Here is a 21,042-nt window from a genome sequence, read left to right on the forward strand (position 1 = left end):
GCATAACCCTCCCGACTGGTTACCCAGGGTCCCAATGGGGGGAGGGCCCTCAAAGCCTGAGATGAAAAGTTGTTTTTTGTTTGTAATTTCTTATTTCTAAGTAAATAATATCCTAAGTAACTTTGGCTGAATAAAAGGTTAAGTGACTAAACTTTCTAAAGAAAAAAATAGTGGTACATAAGTACATGACAAATGTACTTATTGTAGGTCGCTTTGGATAAAAGCATCTGCTAAATGCCCTAAATGTAAATGTAAATGTAAATGGTGGCTAACTGTCACCCCTTACAGAAAAATAAAGTAGGAAAGGGGTGACAACTGTGATCCAACTTAATTAAGGCGTTAGCACTGGAGTAGCAGCAGTCAACATAAAGAATATCCCAGAATCACAGTGTGGCCATCAAATCGCCTTTGCAACTAATAAGTTAACTGGTGATGCTGGAAAGAACCAGCATATTATGTGAAGGCAGGTTAGGTACTTCATATGCAAATGCTGAATAAAGCTTTTTAACTACGGTACTTTAGCCGATCAGTGCTCCAGCACCAGGCCCTGCCAACACGTGCATCTGCCCTGATGCAGGTGGAGTGCATCTGGAGTAGTCATAGATTCCGACTTAAATTTCAAAAAACACATTACATCAATTACTAAGTCAGCCTACTACCACCTTAAAAATATATCGAGAATTAAAGGGCTAATGTCTCAGCAGGACTTAGAAAAACTTGCATTTATTTTTAGTAGACTTGACTACTGTAATAGTGTCTTTGCAGGCCTTCCAAAAAAATCAATCAGACAGCTTCAGCTAATTCCAAACGCTGCTGCTCGAGTCCTCACTAGGACCAAAAAAGTGGATCACATCACCCCAGTTCTGAAGTCCTTACACTGGCTTCCTGTCAAACAGAGAATTGATTTAAAAATATTGATTTTGGTATATAAAGCCCTAAATGGTCTAGGGCCAAAATACATGACCGATCTGCTGATCCGCTATGAACCGACCAGAGCTCTTAGGTTGTCTGGGACAGGTCTTTTAAAAATCCCCAGAGCTAGGACTAGACAGGGAGAGGCGGCATTCAGCGTTTATGCGCCCAATATCTGGAACGGACTGCCAGAGAGTCTGAGGTCCACGGAGAATCTCAGCTTGTTTAAATCGGGTCTCAAAACTTTCTTGTTTCCCTTTTAACCTGTAATTTTAATTATTATTTTTTTTTTTTGTACAAATGTTTTATTTCTTTTATTTAAATGTTGTATTTCTATCCATGCTTTAAATTTGCTTATTTTTTGTATGTGTGTTCTATATTTGATTTACACCCTGTGAAGCACCTTGAGTGGCCCTGTGTCTGAAATGTGCTTTATAAATAAAATTGCCTTGCCTTGCCTTGATGAAATTCAACATTCATCAGTTAAAAATTTCACGAAACACGTCTATAATAAATCCCTCAAATATTAACGGGCTAATATGTAAAATGTGTGCATTAAATATACTATGTTATATATTCTGTTGAGTTGTGTATTTGCATAATCCCAAATATACCCGACACTGTTAAAACCCAGAGATGTCCATAGTTTACTTTACAGTAAAGGTCCGTTGCCGTCAGTCACGGACGGTGAGTTCAAGTCAGGGCGGCAGTAGCTCAGGGGGTAGAGCGGGTTGGCTGGTAACCAGAAGGTTGTTTGTTCGATCTCCGTCTCCTCCTAGATGAGTGTCGAGGTGTCCTTGAGCAAGGCACCTAACCCTAACTGCTCCCGACCAGCTGGCAGTCGCCCTGCATGGTTGACTCCGGCCGTCGGTGTGTGAATGTGTGCGTGAATGTGAGGCAATTTTGTAAAGCGCTTTGGGTGGCCAATGGTTAGAAAAGCGCTATATAAATGCAGTCCAGACAGACAGAGTCACATGTCGATGGAAGCAGGACTGGTTACCAAGGGCCCCAATCGGGGGAGGGCCCTCAAAACCTGAGATTAAAATGCAGGACAAGTAGCCATCAGCGTTTCCCACAGCATATTACAGCCTATTCTTGTTCCAGGTTTTATTTTTAATAATTGTGTTTAAATAATATTTGAATGTAATCTGTAGTCTATCACACACACATTCATTACTGTGTTTGAGTTTATAAAATAAAAAAATAATCCATCTGTTGGATTTTCTCTTGATTTGTCTTTCAGGACCTGTACAGAATCGATCTAAACCTGTTAAGAGGAAGCCGTCATGCAGTGGCGGACAGGAGAGCCTTCCTGGTGAGCTGTCCTCGTCTGCTAGTGACGGGACGCTGGGTGAGTAGAAGTCTCCTAGTTTTAGCAAGTTAACCTGCATAACCCTCTAGTCTGTATCATAGTAATTTCGTTTCAAAATACATTTCACGTCACCAGATAATTAATATGGGACTAAGTAAATAAGTGAATAATATCCTAAGTAACTTGGCTGAATAAAACGTAAGTCTGATCTGTCCGGCCCTATGGACTGGGGGGCATCGTTTCCACCTAAATGGCCTCGTAGGCTGCATGCTGAGTTCAAGTCTCCTAGTTGTAGGAGTTATTAGTCTGCCTGTGTAACCCTCTATGTCATGGTTTGCTCACAAGATAAATACGTAGTTCATCTTTTTAAACAAGATAGTTCCCTTTATCTTATGAACTCAATAACAATGTTGGCGAGAGTGTTGTCTGTGTTTGGTGCGTCTAGTCTAACTCTGCATGTGGTCTGATCACAAGACAGCACCCTAAGATTAGCTGTGATGTCAGGAGCCCTGGCCCCTGGATGCAAATAACCTTTGCTGGCTTGCGTTGCCCCTGCGCGCGTCACTGTGTGTGTGTGTGTGTGTGTGTGTGTGTGTGTGTGTGTGTGTGTGTGTGTGTGTGTGTGTGTGTGTGTGTGTGTGTGTGTGTGTGTGTGTGTGTGTGTGTGTGTGTGTGTTTCTGTGTGTGTGTGTGTCTGTGTGTCTGTTTGTCTGTGTGGGTGTGTGTCTGTCTGTGTGCAGCATGCGTGACCATAGACAGTACAGTGACAGGTCCAAATGATTGCGCGTGCACTGCAAGTGTAACAGTCAGAACACATCATGATTCTTGCAGTTTGGGCGGGTTTCTCCCAACTTTGCTCCTCTCCTCGTATCTCTGTTTAGCCTTCAAATTTCGCTGTCACGTTTGACGTTTGTAGCCAACACACAATAATGGAAGAAGTGCCAGATATAAAAATGAAGCCCCCAGGGCCATATTTAAGCAAACTATTTGATGTAGTGGAAAGGAAGAACGACTCGTTCATTTTTAAGTGCCTTCTCTGTCTGTGTATAAAGTGTATAAAGGACATAGCAAGACATTGGAACTACATTACACCAAATTACTCTTACTTTTGATACTTAAAGGTCCCATGGCATGCTACTTCATGGATGCTTTGATATAGATACTAGTATGCCCCAAACACAGCATTTGAAGTCGTTCCCGAAATACAGCCGTGGTGCAAAATTACAGCCACTACGAGCCGCACATTGAGCTTCCCCCAAATGCGCTGTTTCGGTGTCTGTAGCTTTAATGCAAATGAGGAGAAGAGAGGCGGGTCAAGGAGGAGGGTGGGGGTGTGGCACTGAGCAGCTTGCAGCCATGGTACTATGCGCTCTGTTTACAGTGGATGTATCGCAATGGTGAGGCTAATAAGTTAACTGGTGACGCTGGAAAGAACAGCGTATGTACCAAACATACATTTTCTGTGCGTATGTGTGTGTGTGTTTGTGTGTGTGTGGGGCTAGTGTGACAGGATACCTTTTATAGGTTTGGTTCAGGTTTTTAGCCTTGACTTAACCCCTCACACCGATTTTAAAAGTGGTAATATCTGCATTTCTGGTACATCGTCAGAATGTGGAACTTGACCCGCCTGTGTGTGGATTGCGTTGTTTCTCTTTCCAGACAAAGTCGATGAAACCCGCTCCCCAGGGCAGGATCTGTCGGCTGTGCAGCTCCGGGTTGTTGCAAAAACTCTGGGACGAAGGTGGGAGCGGGCAGCCCTCCACCTGGGGCTGACGGACGAAGATCTGGACGACATCAAGAAAGAAGAGATGGCTGAGTTCAAGCAGAGACGGAAGATGTTGCTGCTGTGGAAGGACCGAAGACCAGGAAAGGCCACGGCACAGGACCTGCTGAGTGGTCTGGAAGGGCTGAAGGTCCTACCGGTCAATACTCGTCGGTTATTGGAAGGTAACGTATTTCACCCAAACCCAGGGTCGTCATAGTGGCGGGGGGGGGACACACATGTTTTATAAAGGAGGTTGAGGACCTTCACAGGCCGATATGCGATATTTAATAAAACGCCAATTCCAGGCTGGTGCAAAACTAAATCATCAAATTAAGGTGGTTTATTTCCTTGTTTTGTTGTGGTTTGTTTCTCCATTTCTTTAAGAAAATCATTAGAAAGTCTTCACCCTATTAACACCCCTCTCATTTGTCATTATTTGGTACAGCCCAAGTCTTACGCTACTGCAGAGCAAAGTAGCAGCCAGGCAGATCGTTGTGAAGCAAGTGCAGACTGCTAGTGTCTTAAACTAGCAGTCTCAAGTCAGTTTGTGTGTATCCCGGTCGGTGAAATGAAGAAGTCAGGTTGTCAGGGGAGGAAAGAGAGGAAAGAGAGAGAGAGGAAAAAGCTTACATTATTTTTACAAGTCGAGCGGACTATTTAATATCTCCCGTATGCAGGCATTGCCAAGCAATGTGGCCTTCATAGGGTCAACGTCTTTCCTAGGTGTAAATTAACACTTTTTAACCTACACCCTCCAGCCAATCAGAATCGAGTATTCACCCAGACCATGGTATAATTAAGCAATAGATCACGACAGGCTGTGGTATGTGCTCATTGTACTACTGTTAAGGGGCGTTGTCCGGCCCCGACGCGCAGCGGAGGGCCGGCGACCCCCTTCACAGTGGTATAATGAGCACATACCACAGCCTGTCGCTATGCAACACACTTTAGCGTCCCTCCGAGAGAAGGCTCCCATAGAGCGGTTCGCCGGCAATTTATCCTATGGAGCAGTTCACTCGCCGTGTGCCTAAGCTTTCGTTAGTCTCTCCATCGCCTTGCTCACTCCCGGAGTAACAACATTTACACCCTCTCCATCATTCAACATATGTTTTACTTTGTAACTACTTCCAGGTGCGGAGTGATATGCAAACTTTCACAAAATGATTGGGCGTCATAGCAGTTATGTATACGCTCATTATACAACAGTTAGGAACCAATCAGATCGCTGGATTCAAGCCACCCGTTGTATAAATGGAGATAATGCGATGATTAACATTCCATACTGCTTGCCAGCATGATAATAACATTTATGTAAACAGATTTTGAATATTTTGATTGGCTGCATTACAATATTAGCAGACATTAAACTAAGGATACTTACATTTTAGCTTTTAAGTTTTAAGTCAGCTAAAATTACAAGTAGTCTACCCTTAGATTAATAGCTATTTATTGTAGGCTAATGCAGCAAATCAAAACATACAAATACATGTTTAGTCATGCCCAGCTCAATCCAATCAAATAGACTGTTGACAACATTGTTTAATATGTTCAGATAATTATGAGATATATTCTGAATTATATGATGTATCTTAGAGTCAGGGCCCTCTTCAAACCATGATGATCCCACAGAAGAAACCAGTGAGGTTGAAATAGAAGAAGGGGAGAAGGAGAGTCTAAGTAGAAGTGTAAATGTGTAACTAAATACTAACTATCTAGTGTACAAAGTAGCCTAGGTAAGTAGGTAGGTTTATCATGTTGTTATACAGTTGTTATTCATTTTCATCTGATGATAATGACAACCCAATTTTGACCCAGTATTACCCAATATTTAATGATTATAAAATGTGAATGAATATATAAGAATGTAGGCTATATATAATTGTATTTTTTTTGGAAAAATATAATAGGGGAGGGGGGGGGGGGGGCTCCATAACTGAATTCTGTCAGGGGGCCCAGAATTCCTAGGGACGTCCCTGCAAACAAGACACCAAGATTTTTAACACAGGCACTTTACGGGAAGACCCAGCCATCGAGACATAGCGGGACCACTTAGAGGGGCCGTCATCCTCAGCACACAGTCCTTTTGAAGTGTGACTGATCCACTCCCCACCAATCACCAGCCACCACCTGTGAGTGAGAGTGAGGGAGGGAAAAAACAGCACCTCACTCTGGTAGGGAGGGACAACACACTCAAATACAGACTCAAATGACCCATGGTCATAACAATAATATACAGTCTTTGTGCATTTAACTAACTAGAGCTCCACTGACCACGCAGTTCTTTAACTGCTTTTTACTGTTGTTGACCTAGAGCAGGGATGGGCAACTGGCGGCCCGCGGGCCGCATGCGGCCCACATCCTCACTCAGTGCGGCCCGCATCCTCACTCAGTGCGGCCCGCATCCTCACTCAGTGCGGCCCGCACATAATAAAAAAAGAAAAGAAAAAAGAATAATAATAATAATTGATCGAGTTACAGAAAACTCGGTCAAGAAAGATGAGAAGAATTCATAGAATTCGAAGGCAAACCCATGCGTCTAGTTTGCTTAGAAGCGATATCAGTCATTAAAGATATCCACTTAAGTCGCCACTGCAACTACTACAACTGCTTGTTGGGTTTGAGTTCATTGAGTTGTTGCACTTAATGTTGGGCCACTGTTTTTCAGTTTTCTGACTTCATTGAATGATGATGTATGTGAGCCCTTTGCACTGATAAAAATACTGACCATTCATGTGGCTGCTTGAGCATGGAAAACATGAAATTAATGTATGTTGGTTCAATTAACATACCGTACATAGGTTATGATTCTGGATGATTTTTTAGGTAGTGGCCATCCCCAAAATGCACCAGAATACAGGAAATCATATCTACCAAATTCAAAATTGTGTAGCTTCTCTCAGCTCACGTTTAGTTGAAGTGTGCAGTCATGTGGCCCTCCGATGGTTATGATGAAAAATGTGGCCCTCTTTATCATGAAAGTTGCCCATCCCTGACCTAGAGGGATATACTTGTGAATCTGAGATGTCTCCTGTTTAATGAATTAATTCATTGTAGTTGTGCTAGTGCCAATTATTAACATTCATTGAGTTATCAATTTGTAACTACAAAACAATATAATTCTTAAAGGTGTTAATAATAGGAGGAACGTGATACAAAATCTACAATGAAGAAATTCTGATTCAATGTCTTTAATTAATTTCACCCAATGTCACAGCACACTGCGTTTAAGTCTCCTAGTCTTAAGAGTAATAAGGCTACCTGCATAACCCTCTATATCATATTTCTTCCCTGTCAAAATACATTTCACACCCACCAGTTAAAAAGTTTATCATATCATGAGACCAAATTTTATAAATACATAATTCCTTTTTTAAACAAGGAATATCTGTTGGGATTCTGGGATACAAATTCTAAACCTAATATTTCTAAATAGTTTACCAAAAGAAAATGGTCACATCACACCAGATTATCTTTAATCTGGTGACAATGAAGTGAAGCGGGCAGCCAGCGGGCAGCCAGCGGGCAGCCAGCGGGCAGCCAGCGGGCAGCCAGCGGGCAGCGCCGAGGCCCCACGCCCCGCAGAGGTGGTGCCCCGCGGCGGTGGTGTCTTGGCAGCGGGCAGCCAGGCTCCAGCAGGAGACAATCGTGGAAAATCACTTTCTCCTCCATGTCGCGGTTCATTTACTTCAGGGAATCAATGCCAAAGTTTATTTTCCCCCAATCCCTTCTCAACCCAGGCTGAGATAACCCCCACTACAGTCTCGTTGTGGAAATACAAGAGACATCAGAGAACCTGATGTGTTATGCGACATAACACCAACAGCAGAACGGTTATTGAAATAACAAAGAAGTGTACAACACTTGCGTTACAGTGTGTGTATTCACACTCAGACAGACATGTGGCGCTTGCACGGTAGTAGCTCATTGGCGGGCCAAATTCTCTAGGCAGGCAAGGTAGAGAAAGGGGAGCTAACTTGGCCCCTTCTGACGACATATGGGGCCAAATTCAAAATCAGAGCGTCTGAGCTTTCATTTTTCCAAGGAGGAGCAGGATACCTAGTGCTCTTTTTACACTTAACATAATTTCTAGCCACTGGGGGACCATAGGCAGGCTAGGGGAACTTGTATTAATGTTAGAAAACCTCATAAAGTGAAATTTTAATGCCATGGGACCTGTAGGGGCCAAAATGCATATTTGGTCTGTTTGTTTATTGTTTATTTTGAAGGGTTACTCACACTGTTTTGGTTCATGTCACTTCCGTTTGATTGACACATGGGTGTCGTTTAATCTATATACCGGGGCACTCAGGCAGGCGGGGGTAAGAGACAAAGGGGGTTAGTGGCGAACCTGATTATATTTTCTGTTTACCATCAAACTACCGTCAAACTACCGTCAAATTACCGTCAGTAACAACCCTCATTAGCGTTGTCATCATCATCACTTTATCTTTCATTTATTTGTTTTCATTACCCTCTAGAGGTTTTCATTCATGAGTTGTCATTCGGTCTTCTAATAAACTCCCAAACAATATTCATCAACAGACTTGGATTCAATGAAGGACGCGTAACTGCCTGGAGCCCACCTAAGCCTCTTAGCGGCCTTTATAGGAAAACTGTCGCTACAATAGGACCTTTAAAAAATATTAAACATCAGCAACTGTTCTAAGACGTCTCACACTCATCCTTATTACAGCAATAACACAGCATCACAAAATACGCGTTTTATAAAAATGGCTAAGGGTTTAAGAGTTTGTTGCTTCCACTTCAAATTTTCTGTCGAGCCGTTGGACATCTTCCCGGCGCCGACTGAGTTGATATCTCTGTCATCAATGTTCCGTGACGTAAGGTATAGTTCATCGGCACGGGCCATGGACGGAACCCTCTAGGGCATATGGCTATTATACGTCTGTTGTGACTCCAGTCTGTTGCGACTCCAGTCATTGAAAGGCACAGTACTTCACCAACACACAGGTCCGTCATAGTAGGGGAGGGGGGGGAGCAGGACTAGTTATCAAGGGCCCCAATGGGGGGAGGGCCCTCAAAGCCTGAGATGAAAAGGCAGGACAAGTAGCCATCAGGGTTTCCCACAGCATGTTACAACCTTTTCTTGTTCCAGGTGTTATTTTGAATAATTGTGTTTAAATAATATTTGAGTAGTCTGTAGTCTATCATGCAAACAATCCCATTCATTATTGTGCTTGAGTTTTTTGCGCCGTGACGAGATTAAAATCGACGCGTCGACTTTAAAGTCAACATGTCGACATTAAACTCGAAATGTCGAGAATAAAGTTGAAATGTCATGTGGACTTTAATCTCGACAATTTCCGTTCCTCTGCCGGCACGCAGACGCTCCGGGCATCCTCCCAAGCGTGCAGCGGATGACACGAAGTAGTCGGCAATAACCCTGGGGTCATTGTTTGTGATGTAGGCCTCCATCCAAACAATATAGCGACTAAAACCGTCAATGCAACCACTGATGGCAATGCCGCACTACTACAGCGGATGACTACTTCATGTCATCCGCTGCACGCTTGGGAGGATGCCCGGAGCGTCTGCGTGCTGACAGAGGAACGGAAATTGGACACGTCGAGATTAAAGTCGATATGATGTTTCAACTTTATTCTCGACATTTCGAGTTTAAAGTCGAGATTAAAGTCGACATGACATTTCAACTTTATTCTCGACATTTCGAGTTTAATGTCGACATGTTGACTTTAAAGTCGACGTGTCGATTTTAATCTCATCACGGCAATTTTTTTTTACACGTGTGACCCTAATACTCCGTCGTATGACGGGGTGCTGGGTGAGTTGAAGTCTCCTAGTTTTAGTGAGTCAACCTGGCTGCATAACCCTCCCGACTGGTTACCCAGGGTCCCAATGGGGGGAGGGCCCTCAAAGCCTGAGATGAAAAGTTGTTTTTTGTTTGTAATTTCTTATTTCTAAGTAAATAATATCCTAAGTAACTTTGGCTGAATAAAAGGTTAAGTGACTAAACTTTCTAAAGAAAAAAATAGTGGTACATAAGTACATGACAAATGTACTTATTGTAAGTCGCTATGGATAAAAGCGTCGGCTTAATGCCCTAAATGTAAATGTAAATGGTGGCTAACTGTCACCCCTTACAGAAGGCACAAAATGGTTTATTCCACCGCTGCACGTAGATTCCCGAGAAAAAGTAACGCAGCTGATCAGCGATCTGCTGCATGGAGTGACTGACTGACTCACTGCTAATGATGGAGCACTAATTAGCACCACTATAGTCACGTCTTTCCCCAAGAAAGGGAAATTTGGCTCACATGAAAGAAAATAAAGTAGGAAAGGGGTGACAACTGTGAACCAACTTAATTAAGGAGTTAGCATTGGTGTAGTAGCAGTCAACATAAAGAATATCCCAGAATCCCAGTGTGGCCATCAAATCAACTAATAAGTTAACTGGTGACGCTGGAAAGAAGCAGCATATTATGGGAAGGCAGGTTAGGTGCTTCATATGCAAAGGCTGAAAAAAAGCTTTTTAGCTAAGGTACTTTAGCCGATCAGTGCTCCAGCACCAGGCCCTGCCAACACCTGGATCTGCCCTGATGAAGTCCAACATTCATCAGTTAAAATGTCCATGAAACACGTCTATAATAAATCCCTCAGATATTAACAGCCTAATATATAACTTGTATGGATTAAATATACTACGTTATATATTCTGTTGAGTTGTGTATTTGCATAATCCAAAATGTTTCCAACAATGTTCAATCCCAGAGATGTCCATAGTTTACTTTACAGTAACGGTCCGCTGCCGTCGGTCACATGTCGATGGCGTCCTATGGCCTTACCCCCTAACTTCAGGGAAACAGCAATCCATTAGAGGCCTAATGTATTGATATAATGCATCAATAGCAATCTAGCTCACTACGCTGTGGTACTTTGTCAAGGGGCTCATGCCAGACATCAAGCTAATGCAGTTTTTGACACAAAGACTTTACTTAGGCAGGTTGTTTTTTATGTTTAAACAGTCTATGTGAAATCTATTTAATCTTTATTATATACAGTCTATGTTAAATCTGTTTAATCTCTATTATTTACAGTCTATGTTAAATCTGTTTAATCTGTGTAATATACGGTTTATGTTATGTCTGCTTAACCATACGTCGTGATGAGTTGTCATACAGTGATACAAAAGTGAGTTGACCAAGGATTTCCAACTCAAAAGCAGGTGAAAAAACCAAAAGGAAAAGCGGCAATCGACCACCAGGAAAGGCCAAAGAAAAGGACCCGCTGAGATGTGTGAAGGGTCTGGAGGACCTACCGGTCAAGATAGGTACAGTACTTCACCCACACACAGGGGCGTCATAGTAGGGGGCGGGGAGCAGGACTGGTTACCAAGGGCCCCAATGGTGGGAGGGCCCTCAAAGCCTGAGATGAAAAGGCAAGTAGCCATAAGGGTTTCCCCCAGCATTTTACAGCCTATTCTTGTTCCAGGTGTTATTTTGAATAATTCTGTTTAAATAATGTTTGAATGTAGTGTGTAGTCTATCACGCAAACAAGCCCATTCATTATTGTGCTTGAGTTGAAAATAATCCATCTGCTATTTCTCTTGATTTGTCTTTCAGGACTTGTACAGAATCGATCTAAACCTGTTAAGAAGAAGCCGTCATGCAGTAGCGGACAGGGGAGCCGTCCTGGTGATCTGTCCTCGTATCCGCCCCTCAAAAAGCCAGCTAGTGACGGGACGCTGGGTGAGTTGAAGTCTCCTAGTTTTAGTGAGTCGACCTGCGTAACCCTCTAGTCTATATCATAGTACTTTCCTTTCGAAATACATTTCACGTCACCAGATAATTAATATAGGACTGGTTACCCAGGGTCCCAATGGGGAGAGGGCCCTCAAAGCCTGAGATGAAAAGTTGTTTTTTGTTTGTAATTTCTTATTTCTAAGTAAATAATATCTTAAGTAACTTTGGCTGAATAAAAGGTTTAAGTGACTAAACTTTCTAAAGAAAAAAATAGTGGTGGCTAACTGTCACCCCTTACAGAAGTCACAAAATGGTTTATTCCACCGCTGAACTTGGATTCTCCGAAAAAACAGTAACGCAGCTGATCAGCGATCAGCTACATGGAGTGACTGACTGAGTGACTGCTAATGATGAAGCACTAATTAGCACCACTAAAGTCACGTCTTTCCCCAATAAAGGGACATTTGGGTCACATAAAATAAAGTAGGAAAGGGATGACAATTGTGAACCAACTTAATTAAGGCGTTAGCACTGGAGTAGCAGCAGTCAACATAAAGAATATCCCAGAATCACAGTGGGGTCATCAAATCGCCATTGCAACTAATAAGTTGGTGATGCTGGAAAGAACCAGCATATGATGGGAAGGCAGGTTAGGTACTTCATATGCAAATGCTGAATAAATGCTTTTTAACTACGGTACTTTAGCCGTTCAGTGCTCCAGCACCAGGCCCTGCCAACACGTGCATCTGCCCTGATGAAATCCAACATTCATCAGTTAAAATTTCCATGAAACACGTCGTTAATAAATCCCTCAGATAGTAACGGCCTAATATGTAACATTTACGCATTAAACATACTATGTTATATATTCTGTTGAGTAGTGCATTTGCATAATCCGAAATGTTTCCAACAATGTTCAAACCCAGAGATATCCATAGTTTACTTTACAGTAACGGTCCGTTGCCGTCGGTCACATGTCGATGACGTCATATGGCCTTTACCCCGTAACTTCAGGGAAACACACGAAAACAGTAATCCAGTAGAGGCCTAATGTATCGATATGATGCATCAATAGCAATCTAGCTTACTACGCTGTTCTACTTTGTCAAGTGGCTAATGCCAGACACCAAGCTAATGCAACTTTTGACGCAAAGACTTTACTTAGGCAGGTTGTTTTTTATGTTTAAACAGTCTATGTGAAATCTATTTAATCTTTATTATATACAGTCTATGTTAAATCTGTATAATATACGGTTTATGTTTTGTCAGTTTAACCATACGTCGTGCTGAGTTGTCATGCAGTGTTACAAAAGTGAGTTGATCAAGGATTTCCAACTCAAAGCAGGTGAAAAAACCAAAAGGAAAAGCGGCAATCGACCACCAGGAAAGGCCAAAGCAAAGGACCCGCTGAGAGGTATTAAGGGCCTGGAGGACCTACCGGTCGAGACTCAACAGTTATTGAAAGGTACAGTTGAGGGGCAGGACAGGTAGCCATCAGGGTTTCCTTCAGCATTTTAGAGCCTATTCTTGTTCCAGGTGTTATTTTGAATAATTGTGTTTAAATAATATTTGAGTAGTCTGTGGTCTATCGCGCAAACAAGCCCATTTATTATCATTATTTGTCTTTAAGGACTTGTAAAGAATCTATCTAAACCTGTTAAGAAGAAGCCTTCATGCAGTAGCGGACAGGAGAGCCTTCCTGGTGAGCTGTCCTCGTATCTGCCCCTCAAAATGCCGGCTAGTGACGGGATACTGGGTGAGTTGATAAATAATCATCATCATAATACATTATACATCAATCATATAATATAACATAATAAGAACTCATTTTATAAATACATACTTTTTAAACAAGGTCAACGGTGTGTTGCTTTCTGGAATCTGTTGGGATTCTGGGATATCAATTCCAAACCTATGGCTTGTTTCGTACAAATGATTCACATGACTGATATTTTATGGAACCCAACATAGTCCACACAATCCATTTCTATAGCTTCTCAAATGACCAAGGCTTGAAAACCCATGGTCAGACATAGTTCCTAATGGATGTGTTTGCATCCATAGCCCGGTCATAGAACTCATAGGGCCCTATTTTAACGGTCTGAAACGCAAGTGAGAAGCGCCAAGCGCAAGTAGCTTTGTGGGCGGTTCTACGGCGATGTCGCTAGTTTACCGGTGCAACATCGCCGTAGATGTTGCACACATTAGGAACACAAGTACCGACTTGTGTTCCTAATGTGTCCCCCCGTTAATATTCATTGCCATGGACTGTATGTATTATGCCTTACGTGTTTGTTTGCGTTTGTTTAAACAGATGGATGCGCCCGCGCGTGTGTGTGTGTGTTACACATACACACACGCGCGCCCGCATTCATTCATTCTTTTTAACAGTCATTCGCGGTAAAACAATGTTTTCTCACAATCGAATACTCATCAATCCTAAAAGTTATGGGCACGTACACGATGTTTGATAGTAAAAGTAAATATGTGTTTGCTGTACGGTGTTTGCAGATGCATTGATTTAAAAGTACAACTTATTACTGCTGTATCAGCTGTTCTTTCCCAAATAATTTACCAAGAATGTGTGGCTAGGTAGATGAGAGAAGCAAAGTGTATGCGCAAGGTGCACAAGCAACATTATGCATGTGCCCTTAAAATGGCATCTGAACAACACGCCACTTTAAACCAGGTATTTCCTGGTTTGTGGCGCAAGTGTTTTCTGAAACTGCAAGATAGCACCAGGGAACGTTTGCGCTAGAACACACCTCCTTTCGCCGAGCCACCCCTTGGGGCGCAAGGTCATTCCCTAATTTACCGACGCGTGGCGCAGGAGGGAAAAGAATGCTCTGCGCCAGTTGCAAACTAGCAACGACACATGCGCCAGTGATTAAGTCAATTGCGCCGGATGTAAGTGTGTGTGTGTGTGTGTGTGTGTGTGTGTGTGTGTGTGTGTGTGTGTGTGTGTGTGTGTGTGTGTGTGTGTGTGTGTGTGTGTGTGTGTGTGTGGGGGGTTCTAGATGACAAAAGAAACATAGGGTACATAATATATTATTCTACAAAAGACTGATGTAAAAGCAGCACAATGAAGCATTCTTGGCTGTTCTACTATTAACCCTCCTTGTCTCTGATGCAATCCAACATTAATCATTTAAAATATCACGTAAAGAATCACGTCTATGATAAAATCCCTAAGATATTAAAAGCCCTTATATGTAACATTTTCGCATTAAATATATGTTATTCATTCTGTTGAGTTGTGTACTTGATGAATCTAAAGTGTTTCAAACAATGTTCAGACCCAGAGATATCCATAGTTTACTTTACAGTAATGGTCCGTTGCCGTCGATTACATGTCGATGGTGTCATATGGCCTTACCCCCTAACTTCAGGGAAACAGGAGAACAGTAATCCAGTGGCCTGTACTACGAACCTCGATTAGTGGGTTAGCGAGGTATGTTGCGCTCAAAGCCTGGGTTAGCTGGGACACGAAAGTCGATATCTTTTAGCGTCGCTGTATCACCATGGTGACTTATGCCGCGTTTCAACTGCAGGGTGCGGTACGGTTCGATTCGCCTCAGTCCGGGAGGGAGGGGGCGGTATAGCCCAGCTCAGTTCCGAGGTCGCGTTTCCAACGCCGACAGTACCCTTTATGGTAGGCCGGATGTCGATCGCCGCGGCAGCTACGTAAACATCCGTCTTCCTCCCCAAGAATGCAGAGGAACGTCTCCACCTACTTGTTTGCCCAAGCAAGCGTTTTACGCCACATGTTCATTGTAAAGAATAATACCTCGAGGCTACTGTTTGTTTGTTTTTATCCCCACATCGCCCGGAAGTGACGGTTCTGTTGACCAATCAACGGAGGGGGTGTGTAGCTCAAATTTTCCGGTACCCTTTCAGGCGTCTCGTCTTGTTTTCAGTACCCCAACGGAGGAGTACTGAAAACGAGGGCAAAACGAGTACGACTCAGTCCGGGTCACGCCCACTTTTGGCGGTGGAAACGCAATCCGTACCGCACCTTTGCGAACCGAACCGTACCGCACCCTGCAGTGGAAACGCGGCATTATGCTCTCAACCAAACCTGGTCGGGAGCAGGTTTTCCATTTGATCATCCTTATGTATGTGACAGTGGCGGCTGGTGGTTTTTAAAGTGAGGGAGGAAGGACTGCGCGCTTGGTTGCCATTGGCCTGCTTGCACTGTTGGTGTATGGTGGCATAAGAATGTGAGACTCAAGTTGTTTCAGGGTGTTTTGGTGAACTACAAAATAGCAGGGAGGGAGTTATGTGAACAAAATGTATACAAAGCCACCAGTGGCATCACTGTCATTTGAGAAGGAAAGGATGCAAAGCATATTAGTCAAATCAGGCCTACTATTGATTTGTAAAAGTAAATAAAAAAATCTGGGCCTATTATTGGGCCTATTTTTGCCCTCACTGACTGAAGTTATTTAGCTATGTTTATTTTCAGTTACAATTGCTTGTAATGCTACCAGTAAGTCATGCGTACCTAGCAAACCATGTAGCACTCACAACACTGACGTTGCCATTACTTCTGATGACCTTGATTTTGGGAAGTGGTCTACCTCTTTCTGAATGAATGGAATGGTTTTTGTAATAAGACGTTAACAATGTCCTCCGTTTCCAATGTTTCCATTGTGCATTTAGGATCTCGCTATCGCAGATTTCACTTGCTCTGCGTCTCTCAGACTGAGCACCGCGGCAATGCAGACCGGGTTTGTTATCGACAGCGTTGCCAGATTGGGCAGATTTCCCGCCCAATGATAATTTTTCAAGCCTAACATGGTTAAAAGTAGCCCAATTGGGTGGGAAATCTGACCAATCTGGCAACACTGCTCAACATCCAGGGATCCTGCTTATTGGTTCATAGCGCAGACTGATAGATTTTTGCGCGAATCAGACCCCTTAAGGTCCCACCCACTCAGAGGAGGATTTTCCTCCTCTCTCCCATTGAAACCCATGTTATCCACCGGCCGCCAGTACTTTCGAGAAAATGAATGGGAGTGGACGGCGGCGAAGGGAGGACGTTCCTCCCTGAAGTAATTGTCAATAGGCGATAGGGGGTGCTAATGTCCCTTTACCTAGGGAAACGAACATTATATATTCAAAGGCAATAAAGTAGTCATATTTAAGGGCATTAATTCATTACAATAGTCGGGGCAATCTACATTTTTTATTCTCAACAATTTTAGGGAGGATCTTCCTCCCTCTCCTCAATGGAGAAGCCTCCACTGGTATGTGACCGGCTGAATCTGCTTTGTGTATTTTTCTTAAGTCAAGACGTGACCCAGGATCTCAGTCCGGACTCGGGAAATCCGACGTCCATTTATTGTTTGCCGCTGAAGATAAATATAAAACAGCTTCCTTTCAGAAAGCCCCCTTAAACAATCCTCCAACTCCAATACAAAGCACACATTTACACATTTACATGACAATGTATAGTCAAAATAATTAATGTAAAGAATGGTAAACTAGAAGATGGTTTAAGATTTGATCACAAAATGGGGGGAAACAAATGCATACACCTCTTCCCAAGAGAATCGGGACAAAAGGGAAGAGGGCAGGGGGGACAGGAAACTTATGGGGCTCTAAGAAATGTGGGCGGGAGTACAGAAGGAGGTGGAGCTAAATCAAAAAACAAAATCCAATAGAAAGGGGTACATAAGGCAGCTGGAAAGCTAAACTTCAGGTAATAAATCTGTAAAAGGCAATTTTGTGTAATTATAATTAAAGGGATATTACACCCTGTTACATGTAGACAATGCTTAGCTCATAGTGTCTCGGTGAGAGAGACAGAGTGGAGGTAGCGCGTCGGTCTTGAATTTCTGCGTGCAGGGTTCCTCTCCCAAGTGACACGCATGTGAAGCTTAAAAGGTCCCAATTATCATGCATATGAAATACTTATTCGCTAAAGGTTATGGAATTATATCTTTGTGCTTATTTCGAACTTGAACCCATATTGGGCCGTGCTGGCACCACATCTACGGGGGTAAAAGGCATGATGGTAGACCGGCGAGATTTGAACCCCGGTCACTGGCGTTTGGGTCTTATTATACTAATCCACTACGCCACCGCCGCTAACTCTCTGTGGTTGAAAACAGATGTGATATATTTCTTACATAGGGGGTATTTAAAGTGAGTTCCCTAAATTATAGAATAAGGCGGGTTGGGTATATATAATAAGGCAGGTTTTCAAAATGCTTTTGCATTTTGAAATCATCATCACTCTATTGGGATTAATGGCGAACAATTCTGCATTTGGCATAGTTATTGTATAGAATATATGCAGAATCTTTCACTTGTACACATTTATCTAGACTGCCTGATCCATCCAGTTTGTAAAGGTGAGTAAAATGACGCGATACACGCCCCTTTCACGTGAACGCGCATTGAACCTAAAGCGGAAAAAACCTGGTTCGACTGATCAAATCCTAAGTGAGCTTCGTAGTACCATTTAACTCTGATCTCGAGTTGCGTCTCTGTCGATCCAGGATCCTTTCCCAAGAAAGCCTGGGTATGTTCAGCGAAGTTCGAAGTACAGGGCACAGAAGAGGCCATTTGTATTGATATGATGCGTCAATAGCAAACTAGCTTAAAAGTGTTCTCGACATGCCCATTTTACCCAGGATGCACCAGTTGGTATTTAGAAGGAACTTGGCAGCACAGATACCCCAGAATTCATTTTGGCATTCCAGCGAGGAGCGGTAAACAGAGCAGACAAAGAACGCAATATTTTTTTTTTGTATGCTATTTCATCACTTAATTCACCTCTGATAAAGATTTGGGCGAGGAATCTACTGTGCAGATTTTGAATTTTGGGGCAAACTAGCTAGGCAGCCGGCCAGCAGCTCTCTGAGACCCTCTCGCCCCACGGACCACTGCAGCTAACTGGGCAGACGGCGGACTACAATGGTTGAAGGAAAGCCGGCCAACAACTGTATAACATTTATTTTATCCAATAAACTACAGAAGCAGTATGAAAGGGTTATTTTTGTTTTAAAGGGACACTGTGTAAAGATTACTTCCATCTAGTGGTACAATTGTATATTGCATTCAAACTTATAGTGCTCACCTGTTCAAAAACTACGGTGGGCAGTATGTGCCAAGAAGCTGTGTCATGACATCCAATACTACCTCATCGAGTCATTCGAGTGATGATGAGGTTCGTTATTTCAAACAAATTTCAAACTGCATTGAATCATTAGTGTAAGCTAATGATGTGTGAGTAATTATTCCTCGAGCAAGATATTGAATTATTTCAGTCATCATTCACGCTGACTCAGAGTGAAAACGCCTTTGCATTTTCTGTACCACGGAGTGCTTTTTGTCCCTGGAAGCCTCCATGAAGCTTACTCGTCCTATGTAACTACATATTAATTATTCTTCGCTCAGGAGGATAAGTGAGATTTTTGGCAAAGATAATTTTACACCAATGAGGACTTATTTATGAATGAATACGTTGATTTGAGGTAATAAATTACTTAAAATATTCCACAGTGTCCCTTTAAGTAGACATTATATATTTTTTGTGTACGGTTGAGGAGAAGGTTGACCTTCAATTGTTTTAGGTCATAAAGTCTGGTTCCTATTTTGGAGGACTGCAGGCGTCCTCTGTGCTGTGCACAATACCATCAACAACACCGTCTCAAACTGTCAAAAGCGTCCTGTGTGCTTGTGACCTTCAGTCTTCCAAGTACAACTAGCAAGAACGTTCTCCCCACTGATTTTAAAATAAGGAGTTGATCACATGGATGCCCTTAAAATATAGTGCAGACCAAAAAAGTGGGGAGAACATATATCATAGTTCTTCCCTGAAAAAATAAATTTCACACACACCACTTAAAAAGTATCAATTGTAAACCACTGGCTTGTTTCAAACATACATCATACGCAAGACTTTTTCTAGTTGTCATACAGTGATTCAAACGTTTATCAAGGATTGCCACCTCAAAAGCAGTTTATTGTATTAATCTGAGAAATTGCAGGATTTTGTAGAATAACTTCCAGAGCGAGAAATAGTGAGTATTTGTGCTGAGCAGGGCAGGAATTTCACCGGCGGCCACGACTGCCATGGCCGTCGTCGCCCCGCTATCTGGCCGTGATGCCCTTCTGAAAACCGTATGCCCAGAGGGAGGGTTATTGTCATTTTTTAGTAATCGTTATTATAATGTGTAATTAAAAATACATGTATTATTTATGGAAAATTCTAATCTTATAGACGGTTAACGTTTAACAAAATTCAACAAATTCACTCAACTTATTTTCTCTTTGAAAAAGAAGTGGAGAATTATTGCAAAAGGGCTCTTCAAGATGCAGATAAAAACTGCAAAACAATGAACAATTTCTCTAGAAGTGATACGCTGTTTAGTAAAAAGGTGTTAATGCTTTTAGAAATGTATTTGTCTATTTAAGTTAAATCTAAATCATGTTTTTTAACTTAAGTTCTTGATGCCCTGGCATGTGGCCTTTGTGCCCCAAAAGAATTGCCCCGCTGCAAGCCAAGTGGCCTTGCCCCTAAAATCACGAAATTCCAGGCCAGGTCCTGAGTAAATAAAAATGCCTATATCTCATATTGAGACAAATCATGATCAATGTCCTATAGCGTCCATTTTTTGTGAGTCTCAATGTCTAATTCAAATGCTTTTAGAAATATGGGACAGTTGCTTCATTTTGTTTATATGTTACAGGCTGAAGGTTTTTTAAGTATAACATTGCTTGGGGAGTCCAATTCGTCCACTGAAAATTCCACATTGCTATGCTGATGACACGCAAATCTATGTATCGCTATCACCAAATGACTATCGGCCCATAGATCTGCTGTGCCAGTGCATTGAGCAAGTGAAAGACTGGATGTGCCGAAATTTCCTTCAGCTAAATGAGGATAAAACAGAGATAATTGTGTTTGGTGCTAAAACGGAAAGGCTTAAAGTAACCCAACACCTTCACTCTCTGTCCCTGAAAACCTCAATCAAAGCCAGAAACCTAGGGGTTATCATGGATTCTGATTTACATTTCGAAAGTCACATCAAATCAGTTACAAAATCTGCATATTATCACCTTAAAAATGTAGCAAGACTTAGAGGGCTCATGTCCACAGAAGACTTACAAAAACTTGTACATGCCTTTATCACTAGTAAGCTTGATTACTGCAATGGTCTCCTTACAGGTCTCCCAAAACAAACTCTAAGGAAGCTTCAGCTTGTTCAGAATGCTGCTGCTAGAGTTTTAACAAAGACCAAAAAATTTGAACATATTACACCAATTCTTAAATCGTTACATTGGCTTCCTGTAGGTCAGAGAATTGATTTTAAAATCA

At 42.3% G+C, this 21,042-nt stretch overlaps 1 protein-coding gene across 1 annotated transcript in view; it reads left to right on the plus strand.

Annotated features, from left to right (window-relative positions):
* LOC130406730 (uncharacterized) overlaps positions 1-21,042 on the plus strand; it is a 47,284-nt gene that overhangs the window by 20,110 nt on the left and 6,132 nt on the right. The window contains exons 11-12 of the mRNA XM_056612417.1: positions 2,156-2,263; positions 3,884-4,171. Coding sequence (XP_056468392.1) covers positions 2,156-2,263; positions 3,884-4,171 — 396 coding nt within the window. The remainder of the gene's footprint in view (positions 1-2,155; positions 2,264-3,883; positions 4,172-21,042) is intronic.

Source organism: Gadus chalcogrammus, chromosome 16, assembly GCF_026213295.1.
Source record: "Gadus chalcogrammus isolate NIFS_2021 chromosome 16, NIFS_Gcha_1.0, whole genome shotgun sequence".
In the NCBI taxonomy this organism is placed as follows: Eukaryota; Metazoa; Chordata; class Actinopteri; order Gadiformes; family Gadidae; genus Gadus; species Gadus chalcogrammus.